At 51.1% G+C, this 24,775-nt stretch overlaps 1 protein-coding gene across 1 annotated transcript in view; it reads left to right on the forward strand.

Annotated features, from left to right (window-relative positions):
* Positions 1–23,068, forward strand: part of Lrrk1 (leucine rich repeat kinase 1) — a 130,667-nt gene extending 107,599 nt beyond the window's left edge. The window contains exons 24-33 of the mRNA XM_059273225.1: positions 1,406–1,572; positions 5,767–5,964; positions 7,685–7,962; positions 9,867–10,061; positions 10,908–11,059; positions 12,765–12,882; positions 15,772–15,888; positions 18,339–19,180; positions 19,590–19,691; positions 21,721–23,068. Of these exons, the coding sequence (XP_059129208.1) occupies positions 1,406–1,572; positions 5,767–5,964; positions 7,685–7,962; positions 9,867–10,061; positions 10,908–11,059; positions 12,765–12,882; positions 15,772–15,888; positions 18,339–19,180; positions 19,590–19,691; positions 21,721–21,898 (2,347 nt within the window). The 3' untranslated portion in view covers positions 21,899–23,068. The remainder of the gene's footprint in view (positions 1–1,405; positions 1,573–5,766; positions 5,965–7,684; positions 7,963–9,866; positions 10,062–10,907; positions 11,060–12,764; positions 12,883–15,771; positions 15,889–18,338; positions 19,181–19,589; positions 19,692–21,720) is intronic.
* The last annotated feature ends 1,707 nt before the right edge of the window (positions 23,069–24,775 follow it).

The raw sequence follows: 24,775 nt of genomic DNA on the forward strand, positions 1-24,775 counted from the left end.
GATCTAATCTCGGGCACAGTAGGATGCTGAGATGAAGTTACCTGTTAGGAAGTGGAAAATCCCAAGAGCCTGAGCAGGAGTCTCTCCAGATAGAGGCTCAGGCTATCAGCTGGGGCCCAACCAGCCCTGGCAGGGGAGTTTGGCAGGCAGAGCTCTGCCCTGTGGCTCCTACAGAACCCTGCACTTTCTAAGCTTGCCTAAGCACCAGCAGAAAGCCCTAGAATGGCCCATAGCACTCCCCTGGTTCCCATAGTCCATCTTAGGTAGCTCCCGTGTACCTGTACTTCCCAAGCAAGGGTCTTATCAGGGCACTTGAAAAACACCCCCAGACCATGCTCAACCATGTGCCCAAGGCTGCAGTGGGTACAGGTGACATGATTGATCTGTGCTAAGTCTGGGCAGCTACAAAGCCTGTGCCTGAAAGGTGCAGAGAGCAAGTGCATCTATGGGCCTGGGGGAGCTTCCAGTCACCCTTGACCTGGGTGACAGGCACCTGGCTCCAGTCCCTGATGAGGACCTGCATGGACCTCAGTGGAGTGGGCTGCCTTTCTCCTCCCCGCCCAGCCCTCTCTCTCTTCTTTGCTTCATGTTTTGTTTTTCATGCCACTGCTTCTGAAGACAGAGAGGAGTCTCAGGAAGTAAGAGGCTAAGGGGTCCTGGCGCAGGCCCAGAGTCGGTGAAGGGGTGAAGAAGGATGCCCCACCTCAAAGTACCAAGCCCTGCATGCTAGCCCCAGCGTCATTAGAGCCAAAGTCGGCACCTCTGTCCCCACAAGTCTCATCCTGTCCCATCCTCTATCTGAGCTTTGTGAGAGGCTCCAACTCTGTCCCATGCTCCTTAGCTTCTTACTCCAGAGCCATCGGGCCCAGAGGTTTCCACAGAAGGCTGAGGGGGTCAAGGAACAGCAGCCGTATTTTCTAGAAGCCCACAGAAATCTTGATTTCCACAAGGCTCAGAATACACAGAGCAGCACAGTGGCTAAAACTGTGAAGCCCTCGGCTCCCGCTGTGGAGACACCAGCTCTATATGACAGAGGATGATCTCACCTAATAAGAAGTAGAGAAAAAACTAAGCTAGCAGTAAATAGTACAGTGTACCCCAGGGACAACAGCTCTCAAAGCACAAAAGCTTCATAGTAAAACGCAGAGAGGGATCTTAGTCTCTGCCCACTGTTATCAGAGAGCTCCCCTAAGCCAGGCTTCCTCAGCATCTCTCAAGGAGTCCCTGTGACGTGTCCACCACACAGAGGAGGAGAAGGAAGCTTGACAAGACTGCATAGGCTGCCCAGGTTGACTGCCCCAAGTGCCTTGGAACTGCTATTCTCCCAGATGGGAAGCTGTCCGCTGAGTCCAGGACACACGCTGCCTGAGGTTGGAGGCTAACCCCTACGCCGTATGTGCCGCAGGCTCTTCCTGGAGAACAGCAGGTTGGAGCACACGGAGGGCGAGAGCAGCATCCTGGGTCAAGGCGGCAGTGGCACCGTCATCTACCGGGCCCGGTACCAGGGCCAGCCTGTGGCTGTGAAGCGGTTCCACATCAAGAAGTTTAAGAATTCCGCTAACGCCCCAGCAGGTAACGGGGGTCGTAGCCAGCACTTTTGTCTTCAGATCCGTGAACTCTCTTGCCTCCAAACTCCAGGCCACCGTAGGGAGGACAGAGGCCATGCATGCACCTGGGGCAGGAGGTTAGGAGGACTGGGGGGGCTGGTACGGCTGGTGCAGCTCTGCTTTGTGCCTGGCCTGACAGGTTGTGGAATGCAGGTTAGGGATCCAAGCTAAGCGAGCCCTGGATGTTGCTACCTGCCTAGACAGAAGTGCGTGTCAGCAGAGACCACTCCTGCTATTTCTGTCAGCTTTGCGCCCACCAGAGGCCTGGCGCACGTGGGAAGAGCAGTCGGTATCAGGCAGAGTCCTCATCTGCAGGGCTCCTCCAGCCTTCTCCTGTGCAAGCAGAAAGCTGTACAATGAAACGTAGTTGATTTTTTTTTTTCACTCTTTGGGGGCCGGTGACCCAGCTCCCAAATAAACACACAGAGAGACTTATTCTTACCTATAAATGCCCAGTCTTAGCTTGGCTTGTTTCTAGCCAGCTTTTCTAACTTAATCCTATTTTTTTCTCTTTAACTATGTTTTGTCTCTGGGATCTTTACCTTTCTTTATTCTATGTATCTTTCTTCCCTTCTTACCTCCACAGCTGGCTATGTTGCTGGGTGGCTGGCCCTGGCATCCTCCTCTCCTTCTCCTTTTCTCCTTCTCTTTCTTCTCTCGTTTCTTCCTATTTCTCTCTGCCTGGCAGCCCTACCTACCCTCTCTCCTGCCTAGCTATTGGCTGTTCAGCCCTTTATTAGAACAATCAGGTGTTTAGACAGGCACAGTAACACAGCTTTACAGAGTTACACAAACGGAACATAAAAGAATGCAACACATCTTTGCATCATTAAACAAAAATTCCACAGCATGAAAAATGTAACGCATCTTCAACTAATATTCCACAACAATGAAAGACAAGAGATGGGGTAAATCCTACAGCTATTTGGAATGCGCTCTTCCCACTACCCCCACATCCTACACCCCTCAAAGAACGCCACCAAGATGCAGCACACTCAGATCTGCATATCATATGCAGTCCAAGAATGTTTTCCAGGGGGACGGACCATCAGTACCCCTGTTAATCCATTTCTGTTGCTACCACAGAATACCACATGTTTGGTAACTGCTACACAAAAGGAAATTATTTGGCTCAAGGTTCTGGGGTTTGAGAGAGCCAAGCCCTTAATGCTGGAGGGTCTCCATACTATGGGATCATCCCAGAAGGCAAAGAGTGAGAGAGTGGTGAGCCAGAGATCAAGAAGGGGGTGGATTTCCTTTTCTAACAAGCCCACTCCCGTGATAACTAACAGTCTTGAAATGGCTACATTCAGTTTTCTACACATGAACGTTGGGGGTGAATGGGTGGGGAGACACATTCTAACCATAGCACCATGCAGTGCCCAGCCCAGGCCACCTCACTCCAGCCAGCTGAACTGCCCCTTGTTCAGGATATCATAGAACCGATGTATGTTCTTTGGTAGAAAAATTAGAATCATAGAAAATTACAAAGGAATCAGAAAGGAAGAAACCAATTTGCGATTCTTTGAAGGGAATGTAGTTTTCTGCACTGGTCTAAACAGACTTGGTTGACATACCTCAGACTAATAAAAGTACCCTGAAAGTCCTGGACATGAGCAGGATATTAGAATTCAGTGGCGTTCCCATGCACAGCAGTGACCGTTAGAAAATAACCGCCATATCAGTAATTAAAAACATTTGGAATTATGATTAATCCTGGTATCTGACTCCCAGCCGGGCAGTTTGACTAGGGGACCATCAGATGCACATGTGCTGAGCCAAGGCCAAAGCTGACAAAGGAATGAGGCCAACCTCACAAACGTCACAAAGAAGTCTACAGGGCTCATGGCCAGTTTCTTCCAGGGCTTCACGCAGGCCTGCCTAGGAAGCAGAAGAAGTCTGTGGGCTCAGGAAGTCAGCACATAGCATCGCTGGTCAGAGAGAAGACAGCACACTCACTAACTGGGGTAGAGATTAAGATCTTATCCACCCTATAATAAAAAAAAATAAATTCTCAATGGGTTAAAGAGCCAGCGAGATAATGGACCCCTTCCCTTAGGAGGCAAATGGCCAGCCCACTCACAGTCTTGCACAACCAGGGAGTGGACCACTAAGGCTTTCGTGGTGCTTGACTTTTCACCCCAATAGTCACCAACTTTAAAATCTGTGGGGAAGGAATGCAAACAGGAAATAAAACGGTCAGGACTTGACTATACCCCACCTAGCCGCCTCAGAGACAGAGGATCCTCTGTGGACTGGCCACAACCAGGGGTGCTGTCCCGAGCCTCCAGGGTCTCCTGCAGGCCATCATATAAGAGATGCATGAATGTCAGGGGTGGTGGAGGAACTTGCAGCATGGCTGAATTTCACTCATCCCTGCTATAGGCCTTTCTCCTCTAATGTGAATGTCACAGGCCAGTAGCCATGGACAAATGTCTCACCAGCTGATGATGATGGTGGTGGCTCCCACCTTCAGTGGCCCTGGCTACTTGGTAAGGAATAAGGGACCCTGAGGGGGGAGGGGACTAATTATATTCCAGATAGTTCCTGGGCCAGGCTTTGAACAAGGTAAGGGATGCAAAGAGAATGAGGTCACTGGCACCTCCAAGGGAATGGCAGCTGTGTGGCTGAAGTGAAGGGCAGCTGGGTGGCTGAGAGCTGCAAGGGCACTCTCTGAGCCGTGCGGGTAGAGCCCTGTGGTGGTCCTCCCTTGAGCGAGCCAGATGGGACTCGGTGAGTGCCCAGTAACTGTCACAAATGGCAAGCCACATTAGCTCTTGAGAAAGGAAGAAGCTTGCTTGTTATCATTTGCAGCAGGAAGACACAGTCCAGCAATAGCCTGAGGACCACCCTTTGGGGTCCTTGAGTACAGCACAGAAAAGGGTTTCAGGACGAGTCACAGTGAAGCAGAGTTACAGAGAGTTACATCTCTGTCTTTATAGAGACAGAGATGGTGCACACTATAGATGGGGGGGCGGGACACAACAACACGCAGACAGAGACAACCATGGGACACACACACACACACCACACACACACACACACACACACCACACACACACATACACACACACACACCACACACACACATACACACACACACACACACACACACACACACACACACACACACACACGGATAGATGGATGGACAGACAGGACCCTGAGACCACTCAAAAGAGTCAGCCCTTAACTGCCACTGTGGTGTGTGTGTGTGTGTGTGTGTGTGTGTGTGTGTGTGTGTCTAATTTTGTATCTGAAATTTATAACCAGGCTCAAAAATTAAGCAAAGTTTAATTATTAAGTACAAAAATATGGTCCAGTTCACCTACTTCTCCCATCTTCAAACCTCTTCCTTCTTGCCGAGGAAATCACTGGGTGCTTTCACTGGGTACTTGTTGAGGGTTAGTGTCACTGGGTGCTTTCACTGTGTACTTGTTGAGGGTTAGTGTCACTGGGTGCTTTCACTGGGTACTTGTTGAGGGTTGGTGTCACTGGGTGCTTTCACTGGGTACTTGTTGAGGGTTGGTGTCACTGGGTGCTTTTACTGGGTACTTGTTGAGGGTTGGTGTCACTGGGTGCTTTTACTGGGTACTTGTTGAGGGTCAGTGTCACTGGGTGCTTTCACTGGGTACTTGTTGAGGGTTAGTGTTGAGAGAGGATACTGAGGTAGGTAGACTCAAAGGTCTCATCCGTTCTGTCCTCAGGCAAGCAGAGTCTTTTGTCAATTTGAATACTCCTTTTAGAAGTGCTGCTTAGGGACGGGAAAAACGTCCCTGAAGTCACTCTGGGTGGCTTCATCAGTTGTGATGAAGTTTTTGGTTCCCAGTCTGAGGCGAGGTAGCCAGACCCGGAGTGAGGATATTCCCCTCTGTCAACCCGACACTTCTCCCTGACTTTCTACCTTAGTCTCAGCCCCACCCTTTAGGGCCAAATCCTGGCCACTGGTATTACAATCCCTCGTACAATGTGTACGTTAAGATAGAACCCTGTCTGACCTTACCCAAGTCCCTGTAAGTGTAGCAGGCCCCCTGTGCCATGTGGCCCTTAACTCACCTGGCCTGGACCTGGGTCTACCTTGCCTTGGTCCTACAGGGAGGCCCATGCCCCGCAGCTGACATTCTCCCTGGATAGCTGATGGCCTTGCTTTGTCCTGCAGACACCATGCTGAGGCACCTGAGAGCCATGGATGCCATGAAGAACTTCTCAGATTTCCGGCAGGAGGCCAGCATGCTGCACGCCTTGCAGCACCCCTGCATCGTGTCGCTCATCGGCATCAGCATCCACCCACTCTGCTTCGCCCTGGAGCTTGCCCCGCTGAGCAGCCTCAACACTGTGCTGTCTGAGAACGCCAAAGGTACCGCCACTCTGAGAACATCCCACAGGGGCATGCCTGCAGCCTTCTCCTGCGAGGCCAGCAGAGCCCTAGTGCAGGACAGGTTTCTGGAAAGCCTTGGTCCAGTAGTTTCCTCCTATCTCACATGCCTAACTTGGTTGTAAAAGCAGAGTGGTGAGTGGCTTCAGCGGGCCAGGGTATGCCCAGCTCCCGAGCAGGTGCCTTGTCAACTCCAAACGTGGGTCAGGGCATGTTGGGGGAGTTCAAGAGCTCACACTCTGGGGTCAGACAGAGACAAATTTCAAGTCCTATGAAAGGAAAACTTCCTCAACTGGGAAGACACAGAGCCGTAGATGAGGCAGCACCATTGACCCAAGAGATAGCAGCTGGTACCCTGAGGCCCATCACCAAGTCCCACCTGTAGCCACATGTACCACTAGGCACCAGTTAAGATGGAGCCTGGGATCCCTTCTGCCATATCTTATTCCTCAGAGAAACTTCAGAAGAATTCTCCTGAAGGAGTGGATAACCCCCCACAAACTGCTGCCAGAGATGGGGAGGTGTCTGCCTTCATTAAGAAAAAACTTCTGTGAAACCAGGCGCTTCTCAACCTCGGTGAAAATGGAAAAGATTTAGGAAGTTTCTGTACCTTTAGTTTACCCTTGACCGCAGGACGAGATTGGCCTGAGATTAGTTCCAGAGTGCTTGAATCCTTAATGAAAACACCTGCAACTTCACGTGTGGTCTATCATGGAAGGATCACTAAGAGTGAGACTTTCTATCCTAAATGCATACCACCTCACTTAAGGTCATTTTCTGTCCCTTCTGGCATCTAGCAGGAAGAAGAGAGAGAGTGTATCTAGGGACTTTAAAGTATTAGGGGGATGTGTTACTCAGTTGTCTGTCACTGTGACAAAATGCCTGAGACAAACAGCTTAAGAGAAAGAAGGGTTTGTTTAGCTCATGGTCTTAGAGATTTCAGTCCATGGTCGGCCGGCCTTGTCCTTTGGACCTATGTGGTGCACTATGATGGGGTCACGTTACAGAAAAGGCGGCTTATGTCATGCCATCTAGGAGGTTAAGAAAAGAGAAAGAGAGAGAAACGTTAGAGTCCCGATGGCCCCTTCCAGGGCATGTCCCCAGTGACCTCACTTCCATCTGGGTGGCCTGTCTTCGTCAGGGTTTCTATTGCTGTGATGAAACACCATGACCAAAAGCAGGATGGGAAGGAAAGGGTTGATTTCAGCTTACAGCTGTCATCCCTCATCTTAGGGAAGTCAAGGCAGGAGTCTGGGGGCAGGAACTGATGCAGAGGCTGTGGAGGAACACTGCTTATGGGCTTGCTCAGCCTGCTCTCCTATATAACCCAGGACCACCTGCCGAGGGTGAAACCGCCTAAAGGGGGCTCATGTCATGCACCCCCCCACACATTAGTCATCAATCTAGAAAATGCACAACAGGCTTTTCCACAGGCCAGTCCAGTGGGGGCCACTTTCTCAAGTGAGATTCTCTCTTCCAAACTGACTCTATCTTGGATCAAGTTGACATGAAACTAGCCAGCACAAGGCTCCATCTCTTGGAGGTCTCGTAACTTCCCAAGAGCGCCATGCAAGCCAACCTGTTCACCCCATTCAAAAAGTAGGGGAGACAGAGGGGAAAATGAAAGACAGATTCCAGACTGCTACTTTGATTGGATCTTAAGTTTGATAAATTTGAACATAGGTACTGTTTTCTTTGCAAGATTCTTCCTTTATGCCCCTGGGACATATGCTCACCCAAAAAATAGCCTACCAGATTGCCTCGGGCCTGGCCTACCTGCACAAGAAGAACATCATCTTTTGTGACCTCAAGTCAGACAACATCCTGGTGTGGTCCCTGAGCGTCAAGGAGCATGTCAACATCAAGCTTTCGGACTATGGCATCTCACGGCAGTCCTTTCACGAGGGTGCCCTGGGAGTGGAGGGCACCCCCGGCTACCAGGCTCCGGAGATCAGGCCTCGCATTGTGTACGACGAGAAGGTATCCGCCTGTCCTCTATCATCCCTAAACCCAGCTGTGCAGAGCAGGAGCCCAGGTCCCATGAGAAGCCAGACAGGCAGTCCTGGGGCGCCAGGCTCACCCCCACCAGTGTGTGTTCTCGTTCTCTCTCTCTCTCTCTCTCTCTCTCTCTCTCTCTCTCTCTCTCTCTCTCTCTCTCTCTCTCTCTCTCCTATGTTCAGTGAGGGAGATTTTGGCTCTGACCAGAAGGTGCTGGGGCCTGTGGTCTGCCTGCTTGTTAAAAGGCTAACCTGTCCTTAGCTTTAGATGTTTTTTTGTTTTGGGGTTTGTTGTTGCTGTTGTTGTTGCTTTAGTTTGTGTGTGTGTGCACAGGTGTATGCAGGTGTGCTTGCCCATCCATCAACGTTAGTGTCTTCCTGTCACTCTCCGCCTTAAGTTTTAAAATAAGCTCTCTCACTGAACCTGCTGCTAGCTCCCTGATTGACTAGGCTTGTTGGCCAATGAGCTCCTGGGAGCCTCCTGGCTCCACCCCCCAGTGTTGGGATTCCAGACACACACTGCCACACCTGACTTTTATGTAGGTGTTGGGGATCCGAACCCAGATCTTCATGCTTTCACAGAAAGCACCCTACCTACGGAGCCATCTCCCCAGCCCTAGCTTCACACTTCGGTAACTTCGGTTCACAAACATCACACAAACTATAAACTGTGGACAAAGAGTCTGGGAAGGAAATGCATCTGCATTTAGATCCTGACTATCGAATTTGATGCACAGAATGGGAACCACCCTTGCAGGGTGCTCTTGAGAAGCACCAGATAAAGGTGATAGAAGTTCCTGGTACACAAGGTGCTGGTTAAGTGCCAAGCCAGGAGAGAGCGGGTGCTGGGAAAATGAGTGTGGCTTCCCAGGCAGCTGTGCAGCCAGCTGTGGCGTGAACAGGGGCTGAGTCCAGAGAGCTGCTCTGTAGATGTGTGTCATGCCAGCCTGTCCATTCACCTCCCCCTTGACTCTGACTTATTTTTATTATACCTATTTACATGTGTATTTATTTAGCGGGGACCTGTGCATAGAAATCAGTGTATGACAGTTTGCAAGAGTTAGCGCTCACCTTCCACAATCTGGGTTCTGGGGATCGAACTTGGCTCATCGGGCTTAGCAGCAAGTGCCTTTACTGGCTGAGTCACCATCTTACACGCTCTCTGATTTCTTATTAGTGCCTTATTTTCAGATGGGCCATGGACCTTGAGAATGACCCAAGCTGGCATGGGCTAACTCAGCACCTGTGGCTGTTGCCCAAGCTGGAAAAGGGCAAAACGGAAATGAGAAGCTTCTCAGTAGCTGCAGACCCAGACAAGGTCTTCACCCAAGAGGCTGTGATAAGAACAGTCACATAAAAACTGCCAGCTCTATCTCAGACATTCTCTTGTGAAAGATGTTCCCCGACTTATACAAGGAGTCTGTGAAACTCTTCCCTTGCTGGGTCTTTCGATGATAATTAAAATGAGAAAACAAAGGAGTTACAATCTAGGAGACACTCCCCTTTTTATGAGTTTCTCGTACAGCCCTCTGGTGCCTTGGTTCTGGAGCCCTTAATTGGTGCCTGGTCGTTAGTAATTTCTGTGTGTATGTCTAGAAGATGGATGGAAAAATGGATGAATGGGAGGATATGTAAATAATACAGGAGGAAGTAAGGGTAAATGGATAGGTAGATGGACAGAAGGACAGGTGTGATGGCTGACTGGATGTTTGGACAGATCAGGGTAGATAGATGAATTGATGGATGGACTGATGAGGATCTCCCTTCGGGGAGATCCTATGCTTTCCTTATCTAATCATGCCTTCCTGTTCCTTTCTCCTCAGGGCCAGCTTTCTACCTTGGCTGGGCCCAGGCGGGAGACCTAACTTGACTTGCCTTTCTGCCCAGGTAGATATGTTCTCCTATGGAATGGTTCTGTATGAGTTGCTGTCAGGACAGCGGCCTGCCCTGGGCCACCACCAACTTCAGATTGCCAAGAAGCTGTCCAAGGGCATCCGCCCAGTCCTGGGGCAGCCGGAGGAAGTGCAGTTCCATCGACTCCAGGCGCTCATGATGGAGTGCTGGGACACCAAGCCGGAGAAGGTACGTGGACGAGAGTGGAGCCGGGGCCCCTCTTCCCCTGGTGGTGGGGGCTGTGGGTCTCCAAAGCACACGCGTGCCTGCTCACCCACCCTCCCTAGGGACAGCTGGGCAATCGTCTCTGTTTGTCTCCTCTAGACGGAGCTTTAGTTCCCATAATATACCTCCCAGGCTTGGTGTGTATGCACATGCACATGCCTGCATGTCTGTCTGTCAGTCTGTCTGAGGAAAAGTTACCTTTTTCTCCCCAACTTGTGTACTCCGGACCAGAAGTATTTCAAATTTTGGAGTTTTTCAGATTTTTGGAATATTTACATGTTAGCTGGACATCTCCAATCCAAAGATCCAAACTCTCAACACTCCGAAATCTGGAGATTTTTTAGTACCACTCAGTTTGTATATCAAACCCACTGTGGCAGTGTAGTCCCCATGGAAGAGCAGGGGGAAGGCACGCATCTCTTTGGAAGTTTTGCTTGTGAGAAGCAGGGACCCTGTTACGTTATTACGTTGTTGGTCAGAAGAGGCCCCTACTATCAAGCTTAGCCCTTGTCCATCAAATCAGATAGCTAATGCAACACATTGTGAATACAATCTGAGACAGATCTCTTACAAAAGTTTATGTCCTGGGATTAAGGTGGGACACAATGGGCCTTTGATACCAGACCAACTGAGCCTATTACTGTGGCCATGATGACCCAGAGATTATGAAGGGCCTTTGTGTTTTGGAGTGGGAGGGTTTTCTGAAGACTTTTCAGTCAGGTTAACCCTAGTGGGAAGATGCTCATACTCCCCTGGCTGGTGCCCAGGGAAACCGCAAAGCTGTGCTCACTGGGGACCTCTCTCCTGCAGCGCCCACTGGCCCTGTCTGTCGTGAGCCAGATGAAGGACCCAACCTTCGCCACCTTCATGTACATGCTGCCCTGTGGGAAGCAGTCAGCCTTCTTTACATCCCAGGGTCAAGAGTACACTGTGGTGTTCTGGGATGGGAAGGAGGAGTCCAGGTAACGTCTCCAGTCTGTCCTTCCCTGCTTATATCTTGGGTGGCACTGGGAACAGAAGGGGAACCATGTCAGTGGCACACACTATGTGGCAGACAGCAGAGCCCAAGCCTGGTTAGAGCACAGTGGAGAGGGAAGAAGAGAGGAAACAGATCGACACAGGCACAGTTTTGAAGTTAAGGGAAGTAAAGAAAGGGCGAGCTTGGGTGTGTCGGGAACCCAACTCCGGGGAGAGTGCTGCTTCAAGATGAAGTTGTTCACACCCTGAGCATGAAGGACATCAGATGATGCTGAAGGTGGGTGAACATAGCAGCCAACGGAGTGGCGTGAGCGAGGCAAGGGACCAGAGCCCAAGGGTCACCCTGTAATAAGTGGCCACAGGCAGTGCCTTCCAATTGTAACTCGTTTTCATAGCGAAGGGGCAGGAAGGAAGTGAGAATGGGGCCGTGAGATATCCCAGAAGAAAAGAGAGAGCCCAGAGCGGCCACCGTGGTCTGTGGAGCCAGGACGCCTGAGACCCATTGCGAGCTGTGGTGAAACCCACCAGCCTGGCTGGGCGGCTAATGCTCCCAGGTTCCACTCAGCCCAGCTTCCAGACTGCAGAGGGTGGTTTACAAACCTGAATGTTCCACCAGGAAGGAGAGAGGGAACAGGACTTGAGGGCCTTTCAAGGGAGCATTTAGAGAGAAGGGCCATGGGGCCTGAGACCATAAAATGGGGAGGACACAGAAACGGCCCTAGGAAGCAAGAAAGGTCCCCAGCTAGATATGACCCAAGGTAGAGCGAGCAGAAGAGCTGAGAAAGGGCAGGGAGGCCGTTGATGGTCAACGTTGCGTAGCCCAGAGAGCGGTCAGCAGAAGAGGGCAAGGTGTCTGAGGTAGAGTGGAGGGAAGTCCCACTGGGAGGGGGAAAGAATTCCTGAGACCCAGAGGCAAGAGCACCAGAAGGGGCGTGGCAAAGGCTGGAATCTCCACGGGATCAGGGTCCCATGACGGCCCGCAGGGTTGGCCAGGGCATGTTATCCGTCCTGCTCCCAACGTGAGAGCTTCGCAGGCTAGAGTCGTCTTCAGATGGTCCCAGGAGAACGCACTTGCTGGTGTCGCAGACTGGGGAGGCTTAGACAACGTGAGACTTAAGTAGGGTGGGATCGGTGCGGTGGACGCTGCCGTCTCCCTGAGATCAGTCTGGTTGAAGTTTCCGTGGATCTTATGCTCTTAGGCTCGCAGCGGGGAGGCGTGGACAGAGGGGAAAATAAACCATTTTCAGTTCTGTCCATTGCAGAGGACTGAAAACCAAAGCCAAAGAAATGTCATGAGTACCCCAGGATCGGGACATGATCTCTAAGTACCAAGGGAAGCAGCGTTCATCCTATGGCTGACTCCAGGCCTGGGCCTGGAGCGTTTGACACAGGAGAAACAAGGAAGCTGGTAGAGGCTTCTGGGAGCATAGTATCAGGACTCCAGAGCCAACCTAATCTGTGGGTGCTGGGACAGACCCTCCTTCATCTACTTGAGGATGCTTGCTTTGCCCTCTGCCTCAGACACAAGCAGGAGTGTCTATACCTGGGAACCAAATCTTTAAAATATGAGCCTGTGGCAGACCCTTTATGCCTATATGATTGTACCTCTTCTAAGGCCATTGCACCAGCCTGGGGAAGGAGGTGGCCGCTGGCTATCTGGAACTGACCACAAGTTGTTGCCAACTGCAGGAATTATACAGTGGTCAACACAGAGAAGGGCCTTCTGGAAGTGCAGAGGATGGCCTGTGCTGGGATGAAGCTGAGCTGCCAGCTCAAGATCCAGAGCTCAGTATGGATAGCCACCGAGGTAACTGCCAGCCTGCAGGGCCCATGGCAAGGTGGGCTTGGGGGGGTGCAGCTCCCAAGAAGACCAGATTTGTGAAAATACAAGGTTTCCAGGTCAACTTGACTATCAGGTAACCCCAGCTTATCCCTGAGCAATCCCTAGAACAATGTCATCAGTCCTGTGAGGTAAGTCACCAGAACTGTTGCCACTGCTCACCACCAGCTGGGTGGTGAGGACAGGTTGGATACTCTCAACAGGAGAAACTGGGTGTGTTGGTGGTGTGCCGTGTTTCCTTATAACACTGTTAGTGCCGCAGAGCATAGTTCATCCCTAGACCTTTTGGCCCCATATCCATTGGAAGACCCAAGTAGCTGTCTTGTGAGAAATCCAAAGACTGCCCCAAACCACATGCTCGGGGACTATGGTCATTGCAGTTCATCTACATGACTATTTAGAAGTATGGCTAAATATGGACGAGATCTCCAAAAGTGCCCATTCTACTGAGACCTCAAGAATAAAGAATTTGCTCTAAGAGAATATACTACAAAGAGAGATCTCTAAGAATGCCTATCCCAATGTAATTGTTAGTAGCAACAACAAATTCACTAAATATGTTAAAAGGAACCTGCACAGTACCAAACTAGGCCCTCTGAATGTGGGTAACAGTTGTGTGGCTTGGGCAGTTTGTGGGGCCCCTGGGAGTGGGACCAGGGTTTATCCCTGGTACATGAACTGGCTTTTTAGAGCCCATTCCCTATGGAGGGATACCTTGCTCAGCTTCCATACAGGTGGGGAGGGTCTTGGTCCTGCCTCAACTTGATATGCCAGACTTTGTTGACTCCCCATGGGAGGACTTACCCTCTCTGAGGAGTGGATGGGGTTGGTGGAGAGTGGGAGGAGGGAGGGAAGGGGTAACTTGGTTGGTATGTAAAATGAAAAAAAAATTTTAAATAAAAAAAAAAAAGGTGATGGACAGGGGAGTTGACCCCATATTGACTGTAAAGGGAGTGAAGGGCTCTGACTATGGCACAGTGTCATTGTCTTGTGACCCCACTCTGATAGTGACATGTTCATGCACACCCACAGCAAGTATCAGAATTTTCCCAGGGGCTTGCCCTGAGAAAATCCTTCCCAGAGTCCTGGGGAAGACACTACACCCAGTGTAGGGCTATCTGAGGGAAAAGAATCTATGTACACCATGTTCTTTCCTCTGTTTACTTTATTTCTCTAAGACAAAATTTTGTCTATATAGTTTCAGCTCTGTCCTCATACTCAGGATATTGGAATTTTCCCAGCTCTGTCCTCATACTCAGCTCTTCTCTGTACCTGCTTTTCCTGTCCTCTCATAGCCCCAACTAAACTCTTCTGCTGTCGATCTCATCTTCATCTTCCATTCCTCCGTTTCCCATGTTCCCTTCCTCTCCTGACCTCATTCAAATCCTCCTACAATCTGCAAAAGCTTTTCCTTGCTCCTCTCTCCTCCAGCCTTGTAATATTTGCCCTACCATCTACAGAAAACTCTGCCTTGTTCCTCTCTCCTCTAGCCATGCAACTCTGCCTGGACCAGGAATTCTGCTCCAGTCTTTACTGCCCCTGGTTATGCAAAAAAACCTTTTGTTCTAAGAAGGTGCTCTAGGGCTGTAAGAGGAGGGGGAGATCCGAACTTGATTTGCACAAGAAGCAAAGCTATGTACCTAGGAGCCAGGCACTTAGCCTAGGAGCCAGGCTGTCTCTGAAAGGATATTTTACCTTAGTTCAGGGCCTTCAGGCACCTAGCAGGTGGTCTGGCCAGCTATCCTGTTCATCACTTGTCCTTGGATGCTTTTGTCTGGAGCTGGCCCTATCTTTGGATGTAGCTAAAGGAGATATTTGCAAAAGACAGATACCCAACACAAATGCTAAAAAGGGAGCAGGGAGCCTGGAGGCAGGAAGCCCTGGCTATGTGACCTTACCCAAGTACTTTGAGCATATATGTCCATACACATTGTTCTTGGGGAAATTATGAGCACAAGAAATTCATAGCAAGAAGCAGATGAATATTAAAAGCTGAATGACACCAAATATTCCCTAATAAATGGCTTCTCTCTGGAAAGATTCCGTGGCCTTTCTAGGTATAGCTTTATTATATACAGCTGAATTTTTATAATATATTCTTGTGGCTTTCAGCAACCAAGCTTCTGAGATGTCATGTCCTCCACTCTTTTTTTTTTAAAAAAAGATTTATTTATTTATTATGTATACAGCATGTATGACTGCAGGCCAGAAGAGGGCACCAGATCTCATTACAGATGGTTGTGAGCCACCATGTGGTTGCTGGGAATTGAACTCAGGACCTCTGAAAGAGCAGTCAGTGCTCTTAACCTCTGAGCCATCTCTCCAGCCCAAAGAAAGCATACTGATAGTGGGACTGGATCAGATAGATGTCTTAACTACAGAGCTAGATTTTTTTTTTTTTTTTTTTTTTTGGAGCTGAGGATCGAACCCAGGGCCTTGCGTTTGCTAGGCAAGCGCTCTACCACTGAGCTAAATCCCCAAAGCCCCTCCATTCTTAAGGACTATCAATGAGTTAATTTTCTTCCAGACTGTTCTGTATGTCTTAGAATTTCTACAAAAAGCAGAAATTTCTGGGCAGTGGTGGCGCACACCTTTAATCCCAATACTCGGGAGGCAGAGGCAGGCGGATCTCTCTGAGTTTGAGGTCAGCCTGGTCTACAGAGTGAGTTCCAGGACAGCCAGGGCTACATGAAGAAACCCTGTCTCAAACAAACAAACAAAAACCAGAAATGAATAGCCAAACAAAATGCTGCCTTTTTAAGGTACAAAGGGGTTCCCCAGGCTGAAAGCATCCTACTAGGACATGCCAGTCACTTATTTCTCTGGCTCTCACAGTGGGCTTGTCTCCTTTTGTAGGACCAGAAAATCTATATCTACAGTCTTAAAGGCATGTGCCCATTGAGCATGCCCCAGCAGGCCCTGGACACTCCGGCTGTCGTCACTTGCTTCTTGGCAGTGCCCGTTATTAAAAAGGTAAGGTGGGAGAGAGGGCTGTTCAGGCCAGTCACTCAGTGTGGGAGGCTCTCCTTGCTGGAGACCACGGATCGAGCTGGGGACAGCAGAGTCACACCTTCCTGGACCACCTTGCCCAGGTCACAGTCGGCTTTAGAGACACAGGTGACCGTCATTAACATGGAGTACCTACTGTCCGTGAGCAAATGCCAGAGCCCCTGCCTCAGATGAGGTTCAGGGTGGGGTAAATGATGAAACAAGCTGTTGCAGATGGTCGCTTCCCCAGATAGGGGCATCAGGAGCCTCTCCCCAGCCTGCCTTGGCACTGTCTTTCCTGATTACTGGGGCAGCTGGTTCCCTTCTGTCAGTGTGTGCCTCCTCTCAAAGACCCAGCACTGCCCAGCATTGCCCAGAAGACCCACTTCCTCACCCTCCTGACCCATCCACTCAGTGTACTCCCCATCCCTAGGCTAAGGCAGCTCCACCACATCTTGGCATTGAATCCTGCCTCACCAGGGCTGGCCAGGCCACCACGGCACTGGCCCTGGGCCTTCTCCTCCAAACATCAGATGCAGGGCCTTCAGCTTCCCTGCCTTGTCCAGGAGCAGTCCTCCTGTTGAACTGTCAGGATCCAGAGTCATGACCCCTCCTCTGACAAGGTGTGGGGCATTGCCTGCTCTCCCAGGTTCTGCTGCCCTCTCTGGATCCAGAAAGGCTATGGGGGCCTGTGGATGCAACGGATACTCACCCCCAGTGCATAAGGAGCACCTCCTTATACCGCTTTTTAGGATGCACTGACTATCCTTATGTGATCCCCATTTGTCTATATGCAATGGGGTGATAAGAGTAATGAAACAGGTCTCTGACCCTGCGGATCCCAGAGTCCTAGGCTGGGCACTTGGCGACTAAGTTACTGTGACTTCCTGATAGTTCCCACATCCGTGGGCTCTTCTCTTCCTGGTGCTGTAGTTTCATTTCTTTATAAAAGGGAAAAGGAGAGGTGCAAATAGGTATGAAATGAGCCTTAGAATCATTTATGGCTATTGCCCCAGGGGCAGGCCTGGGCAGCTGGGATCTCCCTGCACCGTAGCCTGGGAGAACCGGACACAAAGCATTATTGAAGGACCCCGACGGCCAGAGCCCCAGCCAGGGCGCACCTCCTGCCTGAGCAGGGAGAATAAAGCAGACTCTGTGTGAGCCTCCTGTACAGGGTGCCTGCCCCCATGGAGGTTGTCCTGCAGAGGCCACACAGGGCAGACCCGTGTGTTCCTGCACACGTACGCTCACATCCCGCCGGACGTGGTGTTCCTCACGCTGGCCAGCAGAGCCAGGATCCAGAAAGACTTACGGCCTGTTTGCTCTGGCTGCTTTATCGACCTAAATCCTGAAGATGGATTTTGAGAAACTTGCTTAGGGCTCCCTACTGTGGATGCTGAGTGAGAGGTCACTCATCCACCATCCTGAACAGCCGGGCCACCCCTCTATACACACACACACACACACACACACACACACCCTGACTCCCAAAGTAGTGGCTCTCTGCCATCCCTCCTGGTTGGAACAAGGCTGGGATCCTGTTCTGTCCTGAACTCTGACTTGGTTCTGTGGTGCTCCACCTGGCCTACTGCGCCCTGTATCTGTTCGGGGGAGATGCCCCGGGAAGCCTGCATGTGGCTTTGTACCTGCAACTTTGACCTCTGCGTGGTGACCTCTGGTGGGTGGCTACAGAGGAAATCATGCTTCATGGTAAGTCAGAGATCCTCACTCGTGTCAGCCCAGGCTTTTCAGAGTGTGTATGTGGACGCCTGGGGCCAAGACATGCTTGTAGGAGAGTTAAGTTAGAAACTGTTTCTTCTAGAAACATACGTTGTCTACTTGATGGGAACAGTGGAGTCCGGGGCCAGAAAGATGAATGAGACTTAACCCTTTCTAGGCCAGTCCAGTGCCAAGGTGGCAGTGGTGGGCACAGAGATCTGGCCCCTGCTTTTCTGGAGCACTCTACCTGGTGTGGGCAATGAGCACTCCACCTATTGTGGGCATGCCCACAACAGCTGTCGTATTGATAAGTTGTTTACAATAGGGAAGACATCCTGCCCTGCCTTTCAGTGAGGCCTTCCTGGCATCCAGGGAAAATAGCTCCCTGCTGCTCATGCAGCAAGGGACCAGTCCCAGGTGGTGTCACCCTTGCCGGATGCCCTCAGCACTATGGACACAGTTCCTCCCTGGTGCATCCCTTGCCTTATAGCACCAAGGATGGACATGGCTCTGCTGGGGCAAGGCCACATCTTTTCTAGACAGAGGCCTGAGACTCCTGAGCGGATCAGGATTGCAAAGGCTTTACTTCTCTGGGGCATTAAGGGAAATCATGGGCCCACTTGAGGTACAGATGGAGATGAGTCCAATGCCTGTGGTTTCTCTCCCAGAGCGTGTGACATGAAAGAGCATCATGTATCCCTGTTCCCTCCCCACAGAACTCCTTTCTGGTGCTGGCTGGCCTGGCTGATGGACTTGTGGCTGTGTTTCCTGTGATACGGGGCACCCCAAAAGAAAGCTGTTCCTACTTGTGCTCACACACAGCCAACAGGTCCAAGTTCTGTATCCCTGATGAAGACTCACGCCAGAACCCCTACCCAGTGAAAGCTATGGAGGTGGTCAACAGTGGATCCGAGGTCTGGTACAGCAATGGACCTGGCCTCCTCATCATTGACTGCACAGTCCTGGACATCAACAGGCGGCTGGAGCCCTACGCGGCCCCTTCGGTGGTCACGTCACTTGTGTGCAGCTCAGACTGCCGAGGGGAGGAGGTAGTCTGGTGCCTAGATGACAAGGCCAATTCCTTAGTGATGTACCATTCAGCTACCTACCAGTTATGTGCCCGGTACTTCTGTGGGGACCCCAGTCCTCTGAGGGACACGTTTCCTATGCAGCCCTCAGTCCCAGAAGCCCCAGGCAGTCACATAATCACCTCAAAGGAGCCTGAGGAAGAGTGCATTGCAGATGTGAGCATCATGTACAGTGAAGAGCTGGGCATGCAGATCCTGAACCACCAGGAGTCACTCACTGACTACTGCTCCATGTCTTCCTACTCTTCGTCCCCACCCCACCGAGATCCCAGATCCCCTTCCAGTCTGCCCAGCTCCCTGACCAGCTATTCCAGTGTGCCTTTCTCCACGGATTATGAAGACCCAGACAGGCCCAGTGTCACCTCTGACAGAGCTGAGCCTGACCTGACCCCCATGGATGGGGAGACGTTCAGCCAACACCTGCAGGCTGTGAAGGTTCTTGCTGTCAAGGACCTCATTTGGGTCCCTAGGTAAGTTTTTTGATGTGGGACTGCCATTTCTGAGCTGTCCGATGCGCTTGCTTTGAGGCTGGGGTGAGTGGAACCCATGGATTCTTAAAAGATTCCCAAATCCTTCTGGGCAGTTCTCCCAAGAGGGCTTTGCCATTCGGTTTTAGAATTGGGAGTGATTTGTCAGAAAAACCTAAGAATGTCCACACAGAAGCTCATCTGTCCATCAGAAAATTCAAGATGCCCCTAAACAAGAACCATGCCCAGGTTTCCTATAGAAGGTCCTTCCCTGTGTCACACTGCCTCCCCTCCCAATTACTCCATTCACAAAAACATCAGGCCCCTTGCCTGCCTACACACTGGTCCTATCCCCACCAGCGAGTACAGCCTCCTGAACAAACTCTGCCCCTTCTTGGCTTTGTTTTCTTAGGCATGGCGGAGATATCATTGTTATCGGCCTGGAGAAGAACTCGGGTGCCCAGCGGGGTAGAGTCATCGCTGTCTTAAAAGCCCGAGAGCTGACATCACACGGGTAAGATACTGAGAACCATTCTGTGGGGCCTGGGGGAGGAGTGTAGGGGACCTCAGAGCTAACATGTCCACTAGATAGCACAACAGCCCTGCCGTCCCTGTGTTCTCACAAATAAGCATATGGATTCACCAGTGTGGCCATACCGCAAAAACTGAAGCAAGACGGGGTCCTCCAGGCAGCTCCTGAGGCTCAGCATGACAGCTGACTAGAACTTCAGCCACCTGCCCAAGGATATCTGTTTTGGGGGTGTCAGGGTACCTGTGGATCAAGTACCTTGCCAAAGGTGTGTCTCCAGGGCCAGATTCAGCTGTGTTCGAAATGATAGTTCCTCCAAATGATCACTGTTCTTCCTGCCAAACAGGAGAACCTTGTCAGGGAACCCACCAGCCCATGAAGCACCAGACAGGGCCAAGTGACATGGTCACATTCTGCTACTGTCCTCTCTCAGCCTGAGAGTGTGACTCAATACTTATCTGCAGTGAGTACCACTAGGAGACATACCAGTCCCTGCTGTGGGGACGTCTGGGTTGGATGCCAGTTCAAGGCACAGTCTTCAAAGCCAGAGGGACGGGAGCCTGGTGTTAAGCCTGAGTTCCTGGCCATGTTTATACCTTACCAGGACGCTCCCCATGAAAAGTCCTGAGTTCAAGCGTGTATGCACTTTGGAGTATTTCACATCATAGTAGATCTGCTGGAAGCATAGACTGTCACTCATCATTGGGCAAAGGTTTTTATTCATCTTTAATATCATTCCGTGGTCCCATTGTACCCAAAGCAGGATGGACAAGCCGTCAGTCACTGGTGGTACTTCCAATCCCTGCCGGCAATGAGATTCCTCAGTGAGTCCTGGGGCAGTGGATCTTTTCTGTGAGCAATTCTGGAAACAAGATCAGTCTTTGCTCCTGAACCCTGACTGCCCTGGTAAAAGGAAGCCTTGTGCCAAACTAGTCCCCAGCTTCCAAGCTGGGCTTCTGGGAACAAATAGGTCTTCAGAACCCAGGTCAGTTGACCTTGGCATGCCTGGCATCTTTGTCTAGTCATCCCCCCGAGAGGTGGGTCTTATCAAGAGTCAGACACATTTGCTAGAAGGAGAAAGACCCGAGCTGGCCAGTTGAAAAAGCAAGGAAGGATCAGAGATTCTAGATATATTGGTCAAAGGGAGCCTCGGTGTGCAGTGGGACTCAGTCATTGGTCACAGCAGGAGGAGGCACAGCTAGACCACAGATGGGCCACCAGCGCCACAGAGACACCACCAGGGTGGGGAGGCTGCAGGGAGCCATCCATTGTGGTCTGAGAGGAAACATATTGTACGCCCACAGACCATGCAAAGCAGCCCACAGCCTCAAAACAATGTAAGCAGGGATGGCTTTGAGGCAGCAGGTTTTCTGGGTAAGCTGTTCTCTGAATTTCCTAAGTGTGTGGGGACAGAATGAGAGGAACCTGCAGCAGGGACCCCGGCAAATGTAGCTGCACTCATGGGCCGCTCTTTGATTTTTTTTCGTTGTGGGGTACAGGTACATGTCACGTGTATATGTGGAGGTCAGAGGACAACTTTATGGGGGTTGGTTCCCTCAAGTTTTTACATGAGTTCCAAGGATTGAAATCAGGTGGTCAGACTTTCTTCATAGGGAGGCCAGCCCCTTTACCCACTGACCTTCATAGGTCATTCTTGAACAGTAACACTCGGTTGGCAGTTCATTAGCAACACCAGAATTCCAAAGAGAGGCATGGATGATGCGGGCTATGCTTGTATCAGTCAGGGCTTCTGGGGGTTATTCTCTTACAGCCAATGCTTATAATGTGAACTGATGCCCTTGGCCTTTTGTGGGACTTTATAAGACCTCGGTCCATAGATCAGACCACGAGGATGTACTGGGACCTTTAAGTACATTCCAGAGCCAGGCTGAGCTATTTATGACAGCCTCCTAGTAACCCCACCCCTTTCAAAAATGTACATGAAGAGGGAGACCCCCCCCCCCCGACCTAGAGAAGACTCCTGTGGGTGTTCTCAGACCCCATCTCTCTGCAGGGTCCTGGTGGACGCAGCCGTGGTGGCAAAGGACACGGTAGTGTGCGGCTTTGCAAACGAAAACACAGAGTGGTGCCTGGCTGTCTGGAGGGGCTGGGGCACCAGGGAGTTTGACATCTTCTACCAGTCCTATGAGGAGCTGGGCCGGCTGGAAGCTTGTACGCGCAAGAGAAGGTAATGCCCGTGGAAGGGCCTCCGCGTGGAGCCAGCAGGTCCGAGCCGCTGCTTGACCCCTCGGCTACAGCCCTCCAAGGGCACAGAAGACAAATGGGTTCTTTGCTAACCCTGTGCAAAGAAGGGCTGAGAAGCTAGTAGCTACTGGTGGTTTGGGAGTTCTCAGGTTCTATGGGGAGAGTTACCAGCCCAAGGGAAGCCACAGGGTCTGGTTGAGAGAGGCCTTCCCTTGTCTCTTCCATGGGCTTCCAAGAGCTGGGGAGAGTGACCCCATTCCAGGCCTTCCTGGCATAATGAATGGGCCTGTCCGTTTTTATCGCCAGGCCTCAGATGGAATTACACTAGAAACTCGTGGTTGAGGAGCAGTTCAGGGCAAGGTGGGAGGAGGGCTGGGACCCCTGGCCCTCCTTCCCCAAAGACCCCAAGCTCTCAGCCTGTTTCACAAGGCTCTGAGTCCCTGGAGCGTGGGGCCCAGCCTGGTCCAGCTGAGATCGAATCTCCTGCTTGGCAAGGGCTCTGTATGGGAAACCCCAGAAGGACCCTGGGCAGGCAGCATTGCCCAAGAGTGGGGATGAATGGGTTCCTTCAAGAGCCCCAGCCGGAAAGCCCGGTGAGTGGGCTCCTGCTCCCCCTTACATTCTTCTCCCCCGACAAAAGGAAGGAGAAACCCAATCAGCGGGCCTGGAGAAAGGGCCTGTGTTTATAGCTTGGTAAAATAAACTTGGACGCAGCTGGAGCACAAGCCTTGTTTGTTTGCACATCATAATCTTGTTTATCACTTTAACAAATTAAGTAATATCTCAGCGGTTAGGCCTGGTTGTGAAATCCCATCGTATGGGACTTATATTGAATTATGTATTTGCCAAACATTTACTGCCCACATGGACAGCAGATGATGAAAAGTGAAATTGTTAGCAGGGTGTATGGGTACAAAAGGGAACATTTTATAAATTCTGTGCACACATGTGCACACACACACACACACACACACACACACACACATCTTTGCCAAGCAGTACCCTCGGAGGCTGCTTAACCTAGAACTCAAATTTGAATGTGAGGTTGTGCTTGGCACATGTGATTGAACCTTTTCTAGAATTAAATTATAAAAACCAAACTCCGGATTTGCTGGGGTGTGCAAGCTGGTGTGACTCCCGTTATCTAAAAATAAACAGACCTGGAATGAAAACACAGCCTCTGTCTCCTGAATGTAGCACAGTCTCTGGCCTTCCCAGGTTCCCCTTGTGCCCAGGGTAGACACGGGCCACCCTTCTCTGCCCACAGCTGGGTAGCTGCCCTGTAGCTGTCTGTGGGCAGATGCTTCTCTGTCAGCCCCAGCTCTGGGGAGAGCTAGTCCCCCACTTCCTTTTGTGAGTCAGGCCCTGTGAGGGTCTTGATCTTGAGGATCAAGGCTCTGTGCCGGCTGCTTACCCCATCACCGCTTCCCACCCTGATCCCTAAGGTGAGCCATGGGGGTCACCGGTTCTCTCCCAGTGTCCCAAAGCTGCCTGCTTAGATCTCCAGACACAAACCTGGTCCTGTCTGCCCTGCGCCTGACCCCTGTGTCACTTGCTGTGGGGCAGCTGGGCTGACAGCCAAGCTCCCCTACCTCACAGACTGAGCCCACCTTTAACGCCTCATCTTTTCCTGCCCAGATGCAGCCCTAACTGAGCCTCACAGTCATGGGGGTCTGGGGGTGTGAGAGCTTTCACATAACCCTGGGAACATGGAAGAAAAGGCTAATGAGCTTGGCTACTGAAGACTTAGAAACCTGGAAGGAAGGTGGGCCACAAAGGTAAACAATAACTGGAATAAAAACAACAATGAAACATCCACAGGGCTGATGAGGAGGCTTAGCAGGCACGGAAGCATGTCAAGACCGAAAGCCTACGTTCAATCCCGGGACCCACATGGTGGAAAGAGAATCAACTCCAACAAGTTATCCCTCTGACCTAGACACACTCCTGCACAGGTGCGCGCGCGCGCGCACGCGCGCGCGCGCGCACACACACACACACACACACACACACACACACACAAAGTTAATAAATGTCATTTTTAAAAATATATTTATAACACAAATGAAAGATGAGCAGTTCAACTATCTTCTATGCAAAATTCATATTCATCAATGAAAGAAAACGCAACTGGAAAACAGATACATTGGCAGGCACAGGCCAGTGACATAAAGAAACACAGCCCCTCAACAAGATAAAATGGCTTTTGCCCTCCTTGAGTAACAAGGATCGAAGGACCAGCCACGATTCTTGAACTCTTGCTAAGCCTTAGGCAGTGCCACCAGGACACGGTGGCAAGCACCCAAACAAGACACTCTGCTGCTGGGACCCTCTGAGGGCAGGGGTGACCCTGGACACACAAACAAAATACAGAGCTAGAGAGGAAAAGTCAGGAAACCAGCAACCCGTGAGCGGGGCTGGAGGAGGCCCAGATTAGGCAGTGCTGTCTGAGAAAGGGCGTTATGTGAGGTCTCAGGGTCCCACATAGGAGAGCTTACACGCCCAAAGGCCCTGTGGAGAAGGAGATGGTCACAACCGGCATGCCTGGAGCACCATGAAGAAGGGAACGCCCAGTCTGCCTCCACCCCCACCCCACAGACCCAGCACACAATTACAGGTGTCCAGTGCAGCTACTGGGAGTGAGGAACAAAAACATTGCCTCTGGAGGACACAAAAGGCCTAAGAAGCAGAAGGCGTTTGGGGAAGGTCTGTCGAAGTTTTGAGAACACATGCCCGTGACCTAGGAGCATCTCTTAGGCATGTGGTACTGCAGTGTATGTGAACATGTGCAGAAGTACAGAAGAAGCATGCTCATCACAGATTGCTCATGATGCCCCATGCAGAGATCAGCCCAACCCTCTCTC

The sequence above is a fragment of the Peromyscus eremicus genome, chromosome 1 (assembly GCF_949786415.1).
Source record: "Peromyscus eremicus chromosome 1, PerEre_H2_v1, whole genome shotgun sequence".
In the NCBI taxonomy this organism is placed as follows: Eukaryota; Metazoa; Chordata; class Mammalia; order Rodentia; family Cricetidae; genus Peromyscus; species Peromyscus eremicus.